The sequence below is a fragment of the Nipponia nippon genome, unplaced genomic scaffold (assembly GCF_047370975.1).
Source record: "Nipponia nippon isolate SJK-2023a ecotype South Korea unplaced genomic scaffold, ASM4737097v1 scaffold_13, whole genome shotgun sequence".
NCBI lineage: Eukaryota > Metazoa > Chordata > Aves > Pelecaniformes > Threskiornithidae > Nipponia > Nipponia nippon.
In genome coordinates this window covers 15,121,704-15,133,895 of record NW_028262324.1, presented here as the reverse complement: position 1 = coordinate 15,133,895, position 12,192 = coordinate 15,121,704, and the positions used below count along the sequence as shown (strand labels likewise).

The 12,192-nt window shown below is 49.2% G+C and overlaps 1 protein-coding gene across 8 annotated transcripts in view; it reads left to right on the top strand.

Annotated features, from left to right (window-relative positions):
* The window catches only part of MYT1 (myelin transcription factor 1), a 68,939-nt gene that overhangs the window by 25,507 nt on the left and 31,240 nt on the right, over positions 1 to 12,192 (top strand). For all 8 annotated transcript variants that reach the window (XM_087750248.1, XM_087750246.1, XM_087750247.1 and 5 more), the window contains exons 3-5: positions 6,655 to 6,709; positions 8,514 to 8,544; positions 11,908 to 11,970. In XM_087750248.1, coding sequence (XP_087606374.1) covers positions 6,655 to 6,709; positions 8,514 to 8,544; positions 11,908 to 11,970 — 149 coding nt within the window. The remainder of the gene's footprint in view (positions 1 to 6,654; positions 6,710 to 8,513; positions 8,545 to 11,907; positions 11,971 to 12,192) is intronic.

Here is a 12,192-nt window from a genome sequence, read left to right as displayed (position 1 = left end):
TAAATTCTGGTCTTTTGTTACAAAAGCCAAATTAAACTTGAATAGGAAGGGGGAGGAGAAGGCTATCGTTGGCTCTCTATGAGCAGTTTTTCCCATGCATTACTTTAAATCCATTTAGGCAAATTTTGAAAATATTTCATTGCATATCAGTGCAGTAGCATATTTATTTTCTGCTATATTTTCCTAAAATCCAGGTAGAACTTAGGATGGTTTAGGCCTGGATATTGTGTATGTGCAGCCCTCTTATCTCACAGGGGGGAAAGAGGACTCAGTAAGCTTTGGATCTGCACTGTGTGCGTATGCTTGCACTTGCATGTGTGCTCATAAATACGTATTGTATTTAAATGTAGTTTTCTGTGCCGGTTACAGCTTGTAATCCACAGGATGCACAGTGGTGAAGGACAATGGGATGTGGGGCACGTTTACTTATTTATTTTTGCCTCTAAAGAAGTCCAGGTGCAGGATAAAATTTCCCATGACAGGTCTGAAATGAGATCTCTGAAGAGTGCTGGGGAGCGGTGCTCTCTGCATGGAGCCAGCTGAGACCGTCCGCACGGACGCTCCTGCTTGCACTCGTCCTGGACCACGGTGGCTGATGGAGAAAGGAATCTTTCTCTCCCAAATCTCTCTTCTCCCGTGCCACGGTGAGCTAGCTGGGGGTACCGCTGAATAGCGGGCAGGCTGTTGCTGAAGGCTGGCTGCTGTTAGGACAGGTAGGGCTGACGCTGATGGGGCCACCAGAGCCCATTCCTTGCCACGAGCACCGGCTGCCGCAGTCCTCTTTGGAGACGTGAACATAGCTCACTTCAGCAATCACCACGCGTTGTGCTACTCGAGGGTAATCTTATGAAAAAGGCAGCTTATTACTGAGCTTGAAAACAAGGGGGTTGAAGAACTGTGATATTTCTTTTCCTCCCCTACCCCTCCTCTCCTGGCGTAAGAGCTGTTTGCTTATACGGAGCCACTTAGGTCTCTCTGCGCATGAAATGGCGTTGGGACTGCGTGTTGTAACACTTTCAAACAGTCAAGAGGAAAGTATATGTCAACTTAAACTACTGCATATGAAATCACCCCGGCCTAATGCTCGAATGCCAGCGCTGCAGAGGCACACGGTACAGCTGCGGCTGTGTCAAACGTGATGCTCGGGAGCATCTTTTCTGGTCCGCTTCACTTGTGCGGAGGATGCCTCTGCTATCGCTACACAGCATTAGCGCTCGGTAAGCGTTTCATTTGCAGCGTTGGGGTTTTTTTTGGGTGGGGGTTGGACCCTTTCTGCAAATGAAAACTGACAGCACGGCTTCAGGAGGATGTTTGTGACACAGCTGTAATTTTTAATTTGAGGTGGGTACAAGCTGCGGTTTTGCGTCTAAAGATGTCAAAGCAAAATCCTCCCCCTGACTGCAAGCCCAAGAACATCGCACAGGGTGTCCTTTCCTGGAAGCAGTGCCAGAGCAAAAGGCAGACGGTAGTTTATTTAGCCGAGGACAGGACTCACAATAGGTGGAATGTCAGGAGGATTTAAATCAAGGAGCAGCGAAGACCCTAAAGGAAGAAGGGGAAAAAAAAAAAAAACAAACCCTAACCTCAGAGTGTGGTTATAAAATAGCAGCTGGGAGCTACTATTGAGCCTTTTTTAAAAAGTAGAGCGAGACTCTTGATCAAGGGTTATTTCTTACCCCTTTTTTTTTTTTTTTTTTTTTTTTAAATTACCAGCTAGAGAAGGTCCAGCAGGACGAAGCCCTCTTTTTTCCCCGCAATGACCGACGATCCCATGGCACTTTGCAGAGAGCAGGGGGGAGACATTTGGAGACCCAGATCCAGGTCTGCCCACCCATGTTCAGCCTGCAGCAGCCAAGGGGGGATTCCTCATGGGCTGGAAAATAAAAACCCTCCAAAAGAAATCAGGGCAGCCATTCAAACCCATCCTCACTGCTTGGTGGGGGCAGTTTTGCTGCCTGGCTGTGATTTGCCCCATAGTTCGCATCCAGCTGGACCTTGGGGTTTGCTCCCTTTGTTGGCTCATGCTGATAAGGCGATCCTTGTGTAGGAAAGAAGCAGCAAACAACAGTGCAAGTGAACCAGCAAATTAATCTTCCCTGGTGAGAGCTTGAAGGATTTTGCTGGGACAAGGCTGGTGATGGTGGAGGTTTCCCATGCAGCATCCTCCTCCCTTCCCTTCCCTCATCCTAGCTTTGAAGCCAGCCCTGAAACAGGGTTGCGGGAGCTGGACCATCTCTGTGCATGGCCAGGGGAGAGTGAGGTATAGCGGGGCCCCACCTCGTTAGGGCGGTTGGTACAGTCTTTTCCCTTGAGGAGCTAAAGAAGGGGCTCCTTGGATCTGGAAGAGGGGAAGGACTGAGTGGAAAACCACTTTTTAACACTTCTGTAGGAAAAATGTAATATTTCCTCTGGCGTTTTTCTCCTCCTGCTTCACCTGCTGCTAGGCAAATTTAGGTCTTGTTTTTTTAACTAAAAATAGAGGCTCTGTCTGTCTGTCCCTCTAAAGCTCGGACACAGCTTCTTGCAAATAGCATTTTGCTATATCCATAAATAAGCACTGATGGAAGCTCTGCTGCTTTCAGAGTAAAATAAATATTCCTGCTGAATCCTCACCTCCCTTTGTCCAGCTGAAGGCTTTTTCAGCATGTTTATTTTCTCTGAGCTCCGTGGTGCTCTTGAATACATATAAAATATTACTGCTGACCGCGGGGAATTTCAGCATGGCCCTTAATGGCATATTTGCATAGAGCTGTCGAAGCCCAGGCATACCTGGGCATCAGTGCACAGGAGGCTCCAGCGGTTTTATGTTAGCACCTCCGTCTTCCATTAGAAAAGAAATGTGTATTAAGATAAAGAAGAAGAAAATATCAACCCTGTAGGTACTCCATAAAATTAAACTTCAGATCCATGCTGTTGTTCCCAGGCTGTATTGCTGTAGTCTCGGCAGCAGAGCAAGACCGTTACTGTTGAAGTAGGCTGTTAAAATTCACAATGTACTTGGGTTAAACTGTCCTTCTAGTTTATCTGTCTGAACCTCATTGATTTAGATTTGCAGCACTGGCACATCGTCACTATAGCTTGTATTATGGTCGTGTCAGGAAGCTCCTTAGCGTGGGGCAAACACGGGGTAAAAAAATAGCCCCTGCACCATGGCATCTTTAGAGGGCGGAGGGGGAAGAAGGGGCACCCAGAGATGAAGTGATGTTCTCAAGGTTACCCTGACCGTCAGTGGCAGAGCACGGAGCTGAATCCTGAGGCGAGTACCCTGAGCCCCAGCACAGGGTCCTTTCCACTGTGTTGTCTCCAATGTTGGGTTAAGAAATCTGCTGGATGCTTATTTTGGTTTAATGTGAGAGATAACCCAGCCATAAGGTGAGGAGGAGTGGTATAAACCTCTGTCTTGTTCTAGCTGGACTAACATGCTCTGGGGCTGGCATCTGGTAGCAATAATTTATTTGCAGGTTTCCTTTCAGATTGCTTTGTTTTCCATTCAGAGTTAAAATAATAAGAATGAAATCCGGATAGCTTCTCAGCCTGGCTATTATGCGAACAAGAGAGAGAACAAATGAAAATACCCCGTCAGTCTCCAAGGCTGCAAACATGCACTATGTGACCTGAAATTTCGCGTTAAAACGATCTGTCTAGAGGGCTTCTCGCTGAGGAGGCAAACAATAAAGGACAGTGGTTTCATGTAACCTTCATGCATCTGAGCCCGATAACCACGGAGGCTCCAGAAGCACAGTAATGACCACGACAGTTAATTTAAGTTGCCTGGGAGGAGCAGGGGCTGAGCTCAGAAATGGATCTTTTTCCTGATGTTTCTGCACTTCAGTGGGAAATTAAGATTTTTTGAGGACGATGCTGCTGTTGATTTAAGCTGAGAAAAGGAGCCTGATGGTAGGACAGAGCCTGGGTGTGCAGAGCCCACCCCATCCCTCCGGTGCTGTAAGTGAAACGTTTTAAATACACAGCAGTGGGGCTGTGTCAAGCTCTCTAACCAAGTGATGGGGTCTTCCCTATGGGGAAAACCCCCAATAATTTAAAAAAAAAAAAAAAAAGGTTGCTTTGTACGGTAGGCCAGGCAAGGCAGCCTATTTGGCTTTTCCATCCTTTGGTCCTCAGCAAGGTTGGCTCCGTCCCTGCCTTAGGTGGCCCCTGTCCCCTTTGCCCATGCGGTGACCGAGTGTGCTCCCGTCTTCCCAGGGCATTTGATCCTGGCTTGAAAGAGGTGTTGAAGGCAATGGGAGGAATTGCTTTATGGGGCGCTATGGTGTAGCGAGGAGCCTGGATGTTAGCTCAGACGTGTTACCTAATTTTTTGAAGACAAATGTGACATGGAATTGGATCTCTCCCATTTATAGGCAAGCAGCTTGTCCTTGAAGGGCAGGTTTAAGAAAACTGAAGTTTTGCTCTGCTTTTCCCCCACTGTCCCTGCGGGCTCCCAGCCCTTCCTCTTTTTTTGGCCGGCGCTGGCATGGTGCAGGCGGTGCCTGTTACGCTTCCCGCAGCTTTCTCTCATCTGCCGCTTTGAATAATTTATCTGCAGGAAACCCATATTGCCAAGGCACCAGCCCAACACGTGCCAATTCCCTGGGAAAACTGTCAAAAAAAAAAAAAAAAAAAAAAAAAAAGAGAGAAAGAAAAAGCCCTCTCTGAAATTCATTTTGGTTGGAGGCAGGCTCCCAGCAATCAAATGTATTAGTCGTATTGTTGGCGTGCAGCGGTGGCATTAGCTAGCTCGCTCAGCGCACGCCGACGTTGAAAGGCTCGTAAATGTAATGAAGTCCCTTTGACACCTGCTCCTCTCCACACTTTAAACGTGAGCCATTGGTCCGCAGGGAACCGGGGCTTTAAAAATAGAAATTATAGTAATTGTCTGCTGTGTTATTGGGAAGATTGTAATAAACGTGGAGCACAACACCGTGGTGCCACGAGCTGAATGCTGACAGGATGCATAAATTGCTCCAGGTTTTGATTTTTTTTTCCCCCCCCCCTCTCCAGTCTCCCCATCTAACAAATCACATAAATCATTGCGTGTTAACGCTGCGTTTCCAGAGGGCGGCAGTGGGAGGGAGAGAGGCACTTGGGGAAATTTCATCCCTCCCCTTTGAGGTGTTTCCAGCTGCGGTGCCCCATCCGCTGGGGACCTCCATCCCCTCTCCCCTCCTGCCCAACAGCCTCCCTCCCTCCTCACCACCCCCAAACCTCAGGGGGGACAAGGGAGCCCCAAACCAAGCAGTGCATTCTTTGAGGGTGATGGGTGAGGACCCCCGGCCCCTTCTGCTGGGGACTGCAAGCAGCAGCCACCAAAAGTTTCAAGGCACACCTGGGGATGCGGTGGCAAATATCATCCATGCAACGTCCCCACCGCCAGCGGAGCAGCGTGTGCTCTGCATGCGTGTCCCTTCCTGCTCCTCGACCAGGGTGAGCAGCTGCTCGTGTCCCCCCTTCTTTTGGGGGTGCCAGAGGGTTGGCTGTGGGGCCTCCTTGTTTCGGGATGGCACGGGAGCTGGTTGCATCCCTCTCCAACTGGGACTTGTAGAGGCTGGTCCAAAGAGAATTTGTTTTTATTATGTCAAATCCCGCTTGGAAATGGTCTTTTCCCCCTCTTTTCTCTCTCCTTTTTGTTATCCCAGGAGGAAATGTCCCAGATGGTAACGCTGCAATAAAACTGAAATCACCTTGTCCCCAACCTCCCAGGCTATGATCCACCTCCCTGCTCACACCCCAATCCGGCATACCCCCTTGGCGTTTGCTGCCAAATGCACCTGCCTGCAGAGAGAGCATCTGTGTCAGGGCGAGATGTAAAAGCGGCTCTTTGACCACTTCGGCAACTTCCTTGACAAGTTTCATGAAATCCCATTTCTATTATACTTGCTGTATCTTCTTGCCCCGCCGTGCAGGTCCCCTGGTTTCGCTGCTCCCACCTCCAGGCACAGCCTGATTTCAAAGCTTCCCCCAATGCCAGGACGCGGCTGCGGAGCCCGTGCTGCACCCCAGAGATGGCTGCACTTCAGCCTTCCGCTACCTTGTGGCATGTTGTGATGTTTAATTAATATCAAGCACTTTGAAGTCCCCGATGTTACTTATTCATGCCTGTATTCCCCACAGACCTGTTTGATGTCCACATTGCAGAGGTTATTTAGATGCAACTCTTTGTGTCAAATTTAAGCAGAGAGGAGAGCCTGCTTTTTAGGGCACTACACAAAAAGTTGTCCTTCCCGGGCACAAGATCAGCTTGGCTGCATATTCAGAGATTTCTGAACAATTATATGGGCCAGCTACTCACCCAGGTGCTCACAGCACTTCCCTGGTGTAAATCCAGGGAAATCAGTTCTGGCCCTAACAAGTGACACCTCAGACCCAGGCATTTTCCACCATGGGCCATCACATCTGGGTGTTTGTCCCTCTGTGGTACCCGACCAGCAGAGAGTCCTTGTTGTGTCCCAGGATGTGGAAATTAATTCAAGGTTGCTAAATTTGGGCACTGTGGTTGAACAATAAAATCAATGCAAGAAACCTCTGTCCCCAAACCAGGGGAAAGCTCTCCCTGCCGCCCAGGGATTTACACAGAGCAACAACCACATGTGAGATTGTCCTTTAACAACAATTTTCTTGTTATCTTTCAACAATTATCTTTTCTTTCCATTCCAGATGAGTTTAGAAAATGACGATAAGAGAGCACGCACGCGATCAAAGTCTATCAGAGGTGAGCAGCTGGTTATCCTGCAGCGTGGGGATGCATAGACCCGAGCTCCCTGCACTTTGCTTGTTCCAAATAGGCTTTGATTTTTCAGGTCTGGGCTTAACTCTTTAAATTATGCTTACTGCCCCACCCCAGCCCCTCCAAAATTTGTCTACAAACCTGGAAAACTCCCAACCACAAACCTTTACAGGTCCTCGTAATATTTAACCCTCATCCCCTACACCCAGGAGAAGAAAACAAAAAAGAAGAACAAAAAAAAGCCCCTTTGCATGCTTTGCTTTCGGGGGATCGCAATCACTGGAGCTTCAGATCAGCTCCTGGGGCTTTCATCATGCACACTCTGCCAGCGGCTTTGAAGTTGCACATCTGAGAGCGCCTGGCAGAAGTAGCGCATGCTGGAGAAGCAAACGGGGCCGTCCCCGGCAGGGACGTGAGGACAAATGACTTGTTAACGCAAAGCTTGATTGTTATTTATTTTTGCTATTGGTCTTTCTTTGCGTGCTTTCTCTCTGGGAGAAGGCGAGGTGCTCTGATACGGAGCACAGGGTGTCACCTCGGGTGGTCCCATGGCCACCTGCGATGGTTACAGCCTGGCCTCTCCGTTTTGGTTCCTTTTTGTGGCCGTGGATTCGATGAATTGCAAAGGTGGCTGGAAGTGAGGGATGAACGGGGCTGGCTGAAGAAGTGGGATGGCTGCAGGGACTGCAGCTTCACCCACACAGCTGTGCTGGACCACCCGCCTTTGCCCCGACCCACCTTCCTCCTTGCTCTTCTCAGCATCCGCACCTTTTAAAAACAAAACAAACCCCAGATGCTGCCAATTGTGCTGAATCGAGCTCAGATCTTTGGGTTTCATTGCTTTGTTGCACGTACATAAAGGTGCTTGCTCAGGTTGCTAATGAGAGTGCCCTCGTTCTATTTATTTTTCTCGCACCCTGCCTTCCCCACGCTCGAATCTGGGTTTCTTAATGTGAAAAGGTAATTTATTGCATACACCCTGGGACTTGCCACTGCCTCCAGTTTGTTGAAGCTGGATCCCAGGAAATCCAATTAGCTCAAACAAATTGAGCAAACGTGTTATGGTTTTTAGCCTGGGCAAATTTAGGCTTGTGTTGTGTGTTTTTTTTCCTCCTGATCAGTTGGATTCCTGGCTGGATGTAAGGTTTCAGCAGCGATGCGATGTTGTTGTATGTTGTTATTGTAAGCAGTGGGATGTCCTCTTATTCACAAGTAGGGAATAATCCCTAAAAACCTTGCAAACTATTGTTTACCCTAAAAGCTAAGTAGCAAATCCCCTACCATGTGTCTGAGCATAGGCAGGGGCTCCTGCATCAGTCCGGTGTGATAAGGGGAGGAGAAAAACGTGCCTGTGCCTGTTGGTAGGTAGACGGTAAATGCGGCCATTGCAGTAAAAAGTAGTGAACTGTGCAAAAAGTAACCGAGGAGCATGTTTTAAAGGCAAACATAGAGAAGAAGGCATGAGAAAAGCCGGTCTTTACTTAAAAGTGTTTGAGTCATACGCATGCATATCAGTATAGCTCCATTGACTTTAAAGTTGTCATGTATTTAGAGAGAGTTAAGCATAGGCATGAGGATTTACAGGCAGGATTATGATTTACTACAGGCTGGCACGCAGTAAACGATGGCAGGATAGATTTGCCCTTTCTTTCCCAAACGGGATGCCCAAGGAGGCAACAGAAGCCCAGCACCAGGCAGGAGAGGATCCCCCAGAGAAGGGGCTGGGCACCCCTGTTGTGGTTTTGACCTTGTGTTTGTTTCCATTGCTGCGTCCTGCGCCTTCGCCCAGTGCCCACGGAGCTCATCGGCCAGGAGGTGAGGTAAGGACCCCGCTCCTCCTCAGCGGTGGGAGGGAGGGAGGGGAGGCCCCGTGCTGGGACTGGCTTGGGCAAAGACCCACAGCTCCTTACAGGCCTGGGAACCTGGGTGAGGGGAACAAAGCTCTGGGACTAATGGGGTGGAGGTCTTGCTGGGGGGCTTATATTGATGGGCACCTCGTTGTGTCCAAGTCCTCAGGGCACCACTTGACAACACACATCAGAGGAACCACAGGAGCTAAAGGGATGAAAACACAAGCTCTGGATGGGTCACAGTAGACTGAAGACCCTCCAGCCATCCTCTGTCCCACCCCAGACCTAAACCCCAGCAAAACCTAATGCCCATGTTTTGTATTGCAGGATCATTAGGGACAACATCCTACTAACCAGAGTTTCTTTTCCATGTATTTCACATCCTCTTCTTGCCCCCAAACAACCTTGTATCACATCACTTCTCATGCCAGATGCTCCTCCTTTGGCCCTATGTCCCCTGTTGAGCCACTGAGGTCCTGTTGTCACTCATTTAGCAGTGCTGGCATGCCAACAGCGGCAACCAAAAGAGCCGGATCGAGCCTCTGCAGCCCTACAGAGCTTCTCATTATAAATAACAGCCTCCTCCATCTCTAAGCTCCCTTTAAACCTTGCACAAGGGCTTACGCAAGAGGTAGAAGTCTTTAACCTGGACAGGCGCTAATAGCAGGGGCTGCCTCTCCTAGCAGCCTCCGTTAGAAAGCCGTGAGTGTCAAAGAGTAATTGGACCTTAACCAACCCAATTTCAGAGAGTTTCTGCTCCTCCGCTCTCCTATTACTCTGGAGAGACGGGAGGAGCAAGCGGCGGGCATGCCACTTCTCCAACTTTTATTGCTGAACACTTGAGTGGAGGTGGTAATTGGAGCAGGTGACATATATAAGGGGCAGGACAGAGTGCTCCACAAAGCCATCTCTGCAGCTGTCACCTAATTGCCTGATTAACTGGACGATTAATCGACTAATTGGAAGCAGGGCATCGTCTGCATAACAATAAGAGGCCCTTTTGTCAAGCATATGAAGGCTGCGGAGAGGGGGAGAGCAGGTCGGTGTGGTGGCTGTTGCGGGGAAGGAGAGCAGCTTTAATGGACCTCGAAGCCCCTTCCCCCTTTTGGGATCCTGCCAAAATATGGGAAACCTCCCAGGAGGAGAACGGGAACAAGAAAGCCTGGCCCAGAGCATGCCGAGCATCACCTCTGCGCTGGTGCTTTTTAAAGGGGTTAAATTAACAAAACGAAGCCGGCGACATCCCAAATCGCCACCTGCTTTGGAAAAACTCAATGCTGAACCACTTGGCTCTTTCCTACTTATTTTTTATTGCAGGCTTCATTTCATCACATTAAAAATGGGGTGGGGGTGGGAATCAGCTTTAATTGATGCAGGAAAGCTTATAAAAGCCTGTAACATCTTCATCAGAGCTGCTCTTGTTTCCCAGTGAATAAGGCCTTTTTCAGGCAAGTCACTGGTAACATAAACACCGCTCTGTCTTTTGGCATGCAGTCACTTAAAGCATGTCTGGGGCTGCTCAGGACAGAGCAGCCTCAGTCATGACTGAGGGCAATTAAAATTAAATAGACTTTCAGATCATCAGCAGAGGGAGCAGCGAAGGGGGGAGCTCCTTTTTCCAATTATGCACGTTAGCAGGACGAGATCTCTTTTATATATGACCTCGAGCATTTGCTTGGGAAGGGATGCCTCGCTGGCAGGCAAGACCCCAGGCACGGCGGGGCTCGGGCTGTGTGTGCACGCTGAAAAAGCTGGGAGCTGTCACCCAAGCGATGGTGTTGGAGGATGCTCAGCATCTCGGGTTGAAATTGGGCCATGAGCAAAGGGGCCAGCAGGAATGGGGACTTCATCTTGGAGGGGCCAGGAGGTGCAGCTTACACCCACAGCCACACACCCGCCTCACCTAGAAAGCTGTGTCCCCTTAGGGGACATTCTGCTGTCATTTGCCCTCTTAGCATCAGCTTTGCTAAGCTAAAGCAAGCCAGTCTCCCCGAAGGAAGGATTCCTACTCCCCTGACAGTTCACTAGCCCTTTCCTGTCCCGGTTCTGGGTTGAATTATATTCTTTGAACACAGCGATTTGACTTGTGCAGGGTGTTCTGGGGAGCTGAGCCATTAATAACCTGCCGGTGCACCCAGAGCTGCTGCATCCATTAGCACACTCAGATCCTCCTTATCCTCAGCTTTCTGCAAGGGCTGAGCTCTCTGCTGAGAGCAGAAATTCTGAGTCCCTAAAGCCTGTCTTGGCACTTGGTACTATTCAGTGTTGTCCCGTGTCTTTTACTCCAAGAGTGATGGGCTGGCCAGATCCCCTCTGGGCTGGCAATGCCTTGTCCCTTTGCACTGCCATCAAGAGATTTCATTAGTACTTCCAACTTCCTGGGCCGAGGGTGATACGGTGCTAAATGAGGTTATTAATCCTACATAACTCCAGAATTCCTCAGACGTCAGGCAAGTCACTTGGGCATCCTCTAATCAATGCCATAATCTGGTTTTGCCAGAAAATGTTTGCTTTAATGCTTCTTATCTGGAGCCCTTATAGCTCCTGGAGCTGAGACTAATTACCCCTGCAGGGGAGGCACGCGGCCCTGCGCCGAGGGATGCGGCAAGCAGGCTGCTTCGCTGCAGCCCGTGGCAAAGGCACCAGCGGCTGCAAGTGCTGCCCAGAGCTCCCTGGAAGACTTTAACTCATCCTCTTCTGCAGAGCAGCAGGAACAAATGCAGGGATTTGGGAGATCTGGTTACCTAAATCCCATCCCTTCCCCCAAAAGTGAGGCTCTGAGGTGCTTTTGAGGATTTTTGTCCTGGTGATCTCCACCCAACGTGCTCTGGCTAAAACCTCCTCCATCCACTCCCAGCCTGCCCTCTCCAAAAAGCCACCCATTTCTTACTGCGAGGAACCCCACTTCCCTGATAAGCCATCAAATAAGCGAAAAGCCCATGTCTTCCTCCTGCACCGGCAAAAAAGAAAACTGAAGAGTGGTAGTGGGGAGGCAGAGTGCGGTAGTTGTCTGCTTTTTAAAAGCTTGCTCTTACACATGCAAATCTTTAATTAAACATACTCATAAAACTATAATGAACTGTTCATCTAATTAAATGGGGTGAGTCATTTCATTAATTTTTAGCAAACTGCAAGCCTGCTCTCCTGCCCTCCTCACTCAGAATTCAAAGGGACAAGCTGAACCATTTGAGGGAAATTATCTTCCCTTTTGCGGTTGTTTTGTTCCTTGTGCACAGGTCCTGTTCAACTGACCATAGTTTATACACTTCTAATTAAAAATGAATTCTCCGAGTCCTATTGCTGTTCTTGATGGTTGCTTGTTTCCCTCTCAAGCTGTCCAACCCCAGGCTGTAACGGCTCAGGACACATCCGTGGAAAGTATGCAAGACACAGAAGGTGAGGCTGGGTCAGAGGCAGTGGGGATGGAAAAATGCCAGCAAAAGACAGATGTTCACTGGAGACAGGCTGGTTCAGAGCAGCAACCCAACTCACCTGCCCCAAATCGGCCTACCAAAGAGCCAATTTTCTGTCTCTCCATCAGTCTGTGAGGGATCTTGGGGGATCCGCTTCACCAGGCTAACAGCAGCCTTCCCACAGACCCCAAACCAAGGCAGAAGT